This window comes from Hippoglossus stenolepis, chromosome 21 (assembly GCF_022539355.2).
Source record: "Hippoglossus stenolepis isolate QCI-W04-F060 chromosome 21, HSTE1.2, whole genome shotgun sequence".
NCBI classification, from domain to species: domain Eukaryota; kingdom Metazoa; phylum Chordata; class Actinopteri; order Pleuronectiformes; family Pleuronectidae; genus Hippoglossus; species Hippoglossus stenolepis.
The window spans coordinates 16,058,406-16,066,804 of NC_061503.1; the positions used below are offsets into that span (position 1 = coordinate 16,058,406).

At 41.5% G+C, this 8,399-nt stretch overlaps 2 protein-coding genes across 2 annotated transcripts; one reads left to right on the plus strand and one right to left on the minus strand.

Annotated features, from left to right (window-relative positions):
- Window positions 1-815: 815 nt before the first annotated feature.
- On the minus strand, window positions 816-2,742 carry LOC118100394 (cytochrome c oxidase assembly factor 3 homolog, mitochondrial). The gene is made up of 2 exons (XM_035145424.2): window positions 2,438-2,742; window positions 816-1,427 (listed from the first exon to the last, which is right to left on the minus strand). Exons 1-2 carry the CDS (start codon window positions 2,637-2,639, stop codon window positions 1,324-1,326), a joined length of 306 nt encoding a protein of 101 aa, XP_035001315.1. The 5' UTR covers window positions 2,640-2,742; the 3' UTR covers window positions 816-1,323.
- A 50-nt stretch (window positions 2,743-2,792) lies between these two features.
- Window positions 2,793-7,074, plus strand: cntd1 (cyclin N-terminal domain containing 1). Its single transcript, XM_035145419.2, has 7 exons — window positions 2,793-3,116; window positions 4,862-4,937; window positions 5,021-5,186; window positions 5,278-5,440; window positions 5,526-5,670; window positions 6,211-6,307; window positions 6,484-7,074. Exons 1-7 carry the CDS (start codon window positions 2,969-2,971, stop codon window positions 6,619-6,621), a joined length of 933 nt encoding a protein of 310 aa, XP_035001310.2. The 5' UTR covers window positions 2,793-2,968; the 3' UTR covers window positions 6,622-7,074.
- Window positions 7,075-8,399: the final 1,325 nt, after the last annotated feature.

Genomic DNA, 8,399 nt, shown 5'->3' on the forward strand with positions numbered 1-8,399 from the left:
AGACTCAGTTTGACTGCAGTTCTGACACTTTCAGATGGAGTGAAGGTGATTTCTCACTTCGTTAAGCAGTATAATGTAAATACCATGAAGATGTTAATGCATCAGGAGGAAAAGTTGTGCAATGGAAAGTATTTCTCTATATTGATTTTAGGTTTTAGACTACTGGCTTGTACATGTGTATATAGTAGAGTGCATTTATAGATCACGTTTACACTTTAAGAGTAAACTAAATGTTTCCGCAACCTTAATTCTTGCTCAAGCAAAAAAAGACAAATTATTTGTTGCTTGTTTCATGAGTCAAGCACCTTGTGCACTTTAGTAAAATCTATTTTAATTCTCAGTCGGTCGAGGAAGAGCTGATGTGTTTTCCTTCTATTTTTTCATGAGGTCGAGGGTATTCTCCAGTTTATGTCCGATCACAGTGAAGATGATCTGCCCTCCTGCAGTTTGAGATAATTGTGCATTTTGTGGGACATGGAGAAATCAGTCCAAGCTGTGAATCAGTAGCTGTGGCCTTAATGAGAAAATCCACAACACACTGAATTTTCTCCTGTAAGATTCATAATATATACAAGAAAGTTTGGAATTTTGAATGTAAATATATAATTGTGTTGCTTTTTCCAGAAGCTGCTGTCCTGCCATGCTGAATCTGTGCCTTTCCCTTACAATGTCTTACTTTATATTTTTATTCTCGAGATTTGGTGGCTAGATCAGACAGTGTATCGAACTTTGACAAATAATAAATGCAACTGTAAATACCACTTCTCTCATGTCATCTTTACTGCATATAGTTAGAGATATAGTGTGGAAAACAATTCAAATACAATAGATTTTTATTCAACAAGTCACTCTTTGACATAAATAATACCATTCAACAAGTTGATCCATGTGTCGTTTCAGCTGTGTCATTCTTTGCTGTTAAAAGCTGCTGTAAAGTTAACATTTGCTGACTGGTGTAAAGTATATGCCCCTCAAACTGTATCCATGTCACATGATCACCAGGGCTGGAAGCCTGGCAGGTAACAGTTTTAATTACTCCTCAATCTGGGCCTTTTGTCTAACATGTGATAGGTCTGGTTACGATCCTTTCCGCTGACAGCAAAGTTTAATCTATTAACAAGCGTCCAGTTTTAAGTCAGCAGCAGAACTTCACAATCAAGATAAAGTCCACTACAGTGCTGTCTCAACATGGTGGGGGGGGAAAGAAAAACAGCGGCCAGTCGTGGAATATGAATCAGTGGCATCAGTGTCCACCATAAGTCCCTTCTCGGTTAAGTGCAGGACGGACACGCGGTCCAACAACAGGCAGGCAAATCACGTGTTTCAGTTGGCATCAGTCTTCGACCCCTGCGCTCTCGCACGTCTGGTCTCCTCGTCCAACTCCTCCACGATGTGCTCCTGGGACACTGAGTAAAACGTGTAGCCGTCTAACGAGGGGAGCGGGTGGTCAAGGCAGAAACAGAATGATATCACAGACACAACATGGCAACAAAGTGATGTCAGCGATGTGTTTGTCTCATCACTGCTTGTAAATACAGCAGAGGCTATAAAAACTGTATTAATGTTTTATTTACTCCTTGAAACACCAAAAGATACACATCTTTGATTCCATGGTATATAATATAATATAATAATAAGATTATGGAGCCCAATTTGACCGCTCAGTGATACATTCTGCCTTAATGACACTTATAATATTCAGTTTTTGATTTGCTATTAAGGTAATTTTGGAGGCTGTTGTTTGTGGTGCTGTTTTTAATATTCATAGAACCCTTATTGATATGAATATTAGACATATGAGCCACATATCTGACAGAAACACTTCCATCATTGTCATAGTAAGATTGTCAATATCATGGACATACATTTTTATTTAGCATCTTGTAGTTGTGACTTTGTGTAAAAAAGTTAGCTTAAAATACTAATGGTGTCTTTTAGTAGTTGAATACAATAAGCTGAATATTATGTTGACTTTTAAAACATCAATTCTCACAAAGACCCTGAAGGCATCACACAGACACTGCTGCCTAAGTTACCTTTATATAAACTATACATTTTCAAAGTTTGAACATTTAAACGTATTAGATATACATTAAGTTATTTAAAGTGTATACTTGACTGGCTGGTGGTTTAATTGACTAACTAGCTGGTGAGTAAACCAGATGTTTCTTGGCATTTTAAGTTTAAATGAGCTAAAAACTCATTCGCTAACTGTCACGTTAGCATCATTAGCAGTCAGTGAACCAGTCCTTGGGCTTTGACATTCACTTTTAAACACACATCCCGTCCAGCAGGTGAGTTAGCATTAGCATTAGCCTCGGTATTAAACAACAGACAGTGATGTAACTCCAGCACAGCGGGGGGCCCACGCAGTGTCGTTAGCACGCTAAGCTAACGTTACATAGTTCACCTTGTGTTGACGCTAAAGCAAGGATACAGATGCCGAGGACGAGCGCCCCGATGGCGAGACCCGTCACCGCGTTCCTGCCCCGCAGCTTCACCGTCTTCTTCTTCCACTGCTCGAGCTCCACCTGCTTGATGAAGTGCATCTGCTCCAGGGAGAGACCCTCCTTGATCGGGTTGATCCTGGTGGCGAACGGCGCCTTGGACCCGGGCTCCGTCGGCGTCTTGTCGGCCATGTCTGCAGTCACAGTGCGCGGCGGGGTCGGGCTGTCTCCTCGCCGGTCGCACGCAGCGCGGAGTTACAAGTGATTTCCCGAGCTCGGTCCCTGTTTAACCCCGAGGAGAGGAGCCCATCCGTGTGCTGTGAGATCTGCGCTGGGAGGAATGGGTTTCCGCTTACGACCTGTGTGAATGTAACACCGCTGTGCTACGTCCAAATGTGCCCCCCGTGTCAGCTAATGGTTCCGAGTAGCAGTTAGAAGAAACAGCTCCATCTTCTGGAAAAACACTCACACGGTTTTATTTCCAAGTTGTTTCTCGACAGAAGTGATTTAAATACTTGAAAATGGCGAAAAGATCATCGAGTCACAGGTTTCGTGAAACCGCAGGTGATTTGCTGTCTGACGCTCTCATCGACCTGAACAAGAGAAACAAGGAAAACCTCAACAGTTTATCACAGAACTACACAAACTTCAGAGACAAGAGAACATGTGGTGAGGGAGTTAGTTCTTCGTTTCAGATTGATAACGAACAGACACTGTAATTGTTAACATGAGTAAGACAAGACAAGATAATATAAGATAAGATAAGATAATCCTTTATTAGTCTCATAAAGGGGAAATTTGCTATATCACAGCAGCAAGAGTAAAAAATAAGCATCAGTCAGTAATAATAAACATGCAATACTCAAGTGTGAGAATAATAATACTTCTACATATATACACAGTGTAAGAACAAGTTTAACCCAGAGTTAAAGTGGTTCCAGCAGGGGGCAGTATAGTGACTAAATCCCATTAGTTAATTTATCTCCAGGCACCACTAACTGATCAGCTCCAGCAGATACCTATTAGGCCTAATTACATAAAACACTTAGCTAAGGAAATATAGTTAAGGCCCTGACCAGTGTAGTGTCTTGTAGACAATAAGTAAAACTTTGAAATCAACTGGACGACAGTGAAAAGACAAGTCATGAATGAGTTTCTCTAAGTTTTGCCTCGTCTCTCATCTTAGCTTCTTAGCTGTGATATTTTTGAGATGCTAAATAATGCAGATTTATTCCATGATTACACCAAGATATTGAGCACAGGTTGACATGTTTAATGCTCTCGACTCCAGGTAGGAACGAAGCTGTGAGCTGTCGTCACTCTGTAAACCTTCATACACCTGGGGTTGTGAGTGAGCCCTGTCATTACGGAGAACAAACTCCCAACTGCCAGCACCTGAGCAAACAAACCCGGCCAATGCAGCGGAGCTAAAGACTGTGAATAAAGATGGACGACACATCTTCACTTCCTCCCACTATCCAGGAATCAAGCCAGAATATCCCAGATACAAACACTGCCATCTCTAGGTTACATCATTTGGAGCCGGCGTCGCTGCAGTAATGTTTGCGTCAGTCTCAGCTGTCAATCATGATTTAACACATTTTTATAGCATCAAATAACTAATTAAAACCAAACTTCCTCGGAAAAACAAGGATTTGTACAAACATCAGTGTGAAAAATGTATTTGACAGAAACATTGACTTTTTAGTTTAATCCATGTGCCACCCACTAACATGGAGGAGGCAGGGTTTATGACCTATACTGCAGCAAGCCACCAGGGGGCGAGACACAAGTCACTTTGGCTTCACTTTTGTCTGTATCTTAACTTACAGTCAATGGATGAAGGATGGAAAACAGTTTTAATGACTTGTAATGAACATCCAGAAGCTTCTTAGTACTTCAGCAACACCTAAAGTGCACTTTACTAAAATGAATTCACGAGGATTACCTCTAATATAAGTTCTGTCTCTTTAACATGCTTTACTCTTTGCCTCTTTGGAACATCTGGGCCTAGGTGTTATTTTATATCGTCATCCAGAGGACGATTTGTACCTCGGTAAATGATGGGATATATTTATAGTGTTTCATTTGCACTATGTTCAATTAGCATCACGGCAGAGAGCTCATAAATGACAGCGGATACTTGGAGAGTTACGGCTCAGATTTCATTTTATTGATCCCATTTCACAGAAGTAGACGAGATCTCTGCCTGTGTCATTTAACGTAGGATTGCTCACACACATTTACTGCCTTCGTTTTACTGCATGCATGATATTGCCGTACAATTTTATTTTTATTGGTGCATGTATTTTGTATGCTCTGATTATGGTCTGTCACATTTTTTCTCTACAGGAACGATGGATTTTTCTCTTTTGTGCTTTTGTGAACAGCATGTGTCCCTCTCTTTTACCCAGAATGCATCTTCTTCCTAACTAAAGAGCTGAGACTCGATCCTCTGGTCGGATACCACGCCATCGAATTGCTTCAGCGGTAATAAGAAGCAGCATATTTGCCTTTTCCCTGCCTCACCTTATACATTAATGCTCTATAGCCTAGTTTTTGATCTTCCTCAGGTTCATGGTCAAGCACCTCACAGATCTGCTCACCTCCCCCACACTTCAAACAGCAGCTGCTGACAGACGTGACGAGGATGCTGTGTTTGACAAGATCAAGGATAAGTTCCCCGTGTTCGTCTTCACCTGCGTGCAACTCGCGAGCAAACTGTGTCTGTACAAGGACGTAAGTTCCGAGACGTCTGCCGTTAATAACTTTCAATTCCCTGCAATTAAGAGTAAATAAATCTCCCTATAATTGCTCTAACGATTTTTAGATAATCACAAACAAGGCTGCTGTGCACTTTCTGCACTCAGTCGGCCTCAGTGTTTCCAAGCAGACACTCCAAGAGTCAGAGTTGATGATCCTGAAAGCACTTGATTTCAGACTAAATACCCCGAATCCTCTGACATACATAGAGTTACTTCTGGAGGTCCTCGGTGAGACATCACAAACAGAGCCACTATATAAGACTACATTAATGGAAAGGGCTGCACTGATCTGTGGTCATTTGAACTCTGATAGGACACAATGAGCCATCTGTGCCTGTGGAGCACTTGTACGACTTGTGCCACCACGTTCTGCAGTTCGTCAGCCTGGACAGAGCCGCCGTCTACGACTCATTGTTAAAGACGACCACTCGGTGTCACAGCCCCTCCAGAGAACAGAGGTATTACATCTGGGTTTGAGACACATTTCCTGGTGTTTGGGGACAGGTGGTTAGCGTCATGGTACAATGAATAAGCTGATGGATGAATTGTTGAGTAAACCGCAAACAGCTGAGAACTGTCAGTGTTGTTCTAGTTTCAAACTCTGTCTTGTGCTATCAGGTTTCCTCTATCTTGTCCCCTGGGAACATATTTACCCAAGAGCCTTTGGGCTTTTTAACTTTGCATAAAAACATATATAACGCACTGGGTGAAAGAAACTCATCATATGTGTGTACTTAGTTTTTAATTTAAGAATGATTACAGCCTGGTGTTGTTAGTGAGTGAAGTTATTAAACCTGTGATAAGTGGTGGAGTTTTTTGGCCACTTGGGGGCAGCAGAAACAAGCTGTGAATAAGACATTGACGCCAACTTGTTAGCAAACATTTGCCTATTTACACATCCCGCAGACACACAGTAACATTAGCATTTGTGTCCACCTGGCAAATGTAAAGTCCAACATTTACTCTCTGAAATAACTTTAATCTTGTTTAAAAACCAGAGAGAAGTTTGTGACAGTGACTGAGGACTACATGCTTCTTGGTGTTGGGGTCATCGCCGTGGCTACGTTCATCCTCTCTGTCCGGAAATGGGAAGAGGTAAAACACACATGGTTTGTGTGAATGCTCCATTTTAATTACACCAACGAGTCAATTCAACACTATAAACAAGTCATCGTCTTTAACCTTCTTCACTTCAAGTTAATGTGTACGTGTATATAATCCTTACATCTGTTTTTATTTATGTATAATAGCTTTGTCTTCATGCGTCACAGGTTGTGGCAGAACTGAGTCATATCACAGGAATCTCAAGCAGAAGCATCCGCGACTTCACCCATGTGATACTGATGCATATTGTTAGACCCAGTTCCCCTGCAACACCAGCTCGAGTCTTAATGACACACACCTACTGAACACTGCGTCGTACTGTCACTGTTTATGGTGGAGTTGGTGTGTTAGTCGTAGATGTACCATGATGTTTGGGATAAGAAAAAAGGGGATTATAGTTTAATGAAGTGTAGATATAAGAAAAAATAATTCTTGTCTGTGTGTCAGGAGCTGAAATATATATCGTATATTCTACAAAGCTTAATTGATAGTGGTGTGTTGTATGAATCAGTTAAGATGTTGACCTGTCAGTATTACAACCTTGTTATGGCCATTAACAATATAAATATAATAAATATTACATTGACATCACCACATACTGTATATTTCCACAGTTTTTAAATTTCCCAAGACATATTGTTCCTTTCCCTTAATTTAGATGCATTGTGGTTTATTGTTATACTTGTGTTTGGTTGTCAATATGTCATTGCACATAACATGCATGATATATGACTCTTCCTTGTTTTGTTTCTGAGACTGGGGGCAGTAGTAGCTGAATTTAATGTAACAATCCACTAAGCTATGTTTAGAATTTATCATATTTTATAAGTTTCCTGCTGAACATTGGAGATAAACACAGATTTTTAACGACTTCTAAGTCTTTTGAACTGATCTACAGTTCAGCTTCACTTCTCACAGGAGATCGTACCCACAGAACAGATGATCAGGGTGAGGAGTGGGAATAAAAGATGAAACATTCTCCTTATTCCAAGTCAGTGAAGCATCTAACTAATATTACAGCAGCTATTTTTAGGTAAAAAGAAAGTTGTACTGCTTTAACAGTGATCTGATAGACTGTGTGAGCTATGAGAACTGTAACAAGTCAGGCAAGTGGAGTCAGAGTGTGACAGAAACTATTCTCAGAAAGCTGTGAGCGTCCTGCACGGTTGGTTAAGAAGTGGTCTCTGCCTCGTCCTCTTCAGATTCTCTAGAGAAAGTTTATTAAAAATGTGTGGAACAGTGGTCGTAACTCTCAGGAAGTCGTCCACTCAGAGTCGTGTGATCTCCTCGGTGTTTGTTTTGTTGAAAAGGTGTTTCATCTTGTTCTCGCTCTTCAGGATGTCTCGGCTTTGCGTTTGTTTGCTCGCTTCCCCTTGGGTGGATCCATTTAATACGCCGCCTTTCACATGCTCAGATCTGTGATTGTTATGATACTGTGCAGGGTGTATACTTTACAGCCTTGGAAAAGGAGAAGGAGAAAAATCTGTGTTCCCGAAGAAATCAAACATATTGGCTTGCAGTGAAAGCATGGCCCAAATATAATAACACCTGAAATGATGAAATGGCCTAGACGCTCGACGAGTGAATGGATAAAAAGTGAAAGCAGCAGGTAGCGAGGAAAAATGGCCAGCGCAAAACATATCCCAGAAAACTTGCATCTGGATGCCAGGGGGGTTTTCCTCAGTGGGGGATCTTTTGAAGTCATTGCCAGCTCTGCAGTAATGCTCTGGGTTCCACTGGAGATGGCTCGGAGGCAGGACACCGAGCCTTTGTTCCACGGGCTCAGACGGAGCACTTTTCCCAGAGCCGCACAGGGGGGGGTGGTGGTGGTGACTGCAGGTGGCAAGCAAAGAGGGTTTGGAGTCTGGCTGTCTAGGAAAGCCGTATTTCTTAAGAGAGTTATTGAATACCGCTATTATGCAACTATATGGTCGGATTTCAAATTCCTGAGTCCATGTCGTGGGTTTTTGCCTCCACCAAGGAGGTCAGGTTTCTGTCTGGCAGTTGTGTGTTTATTTGTTAGTTAGGAGGATTACGCAAAAACAACTCAACCGATATCCATGGAAATTTGTGGAGGGGTGGG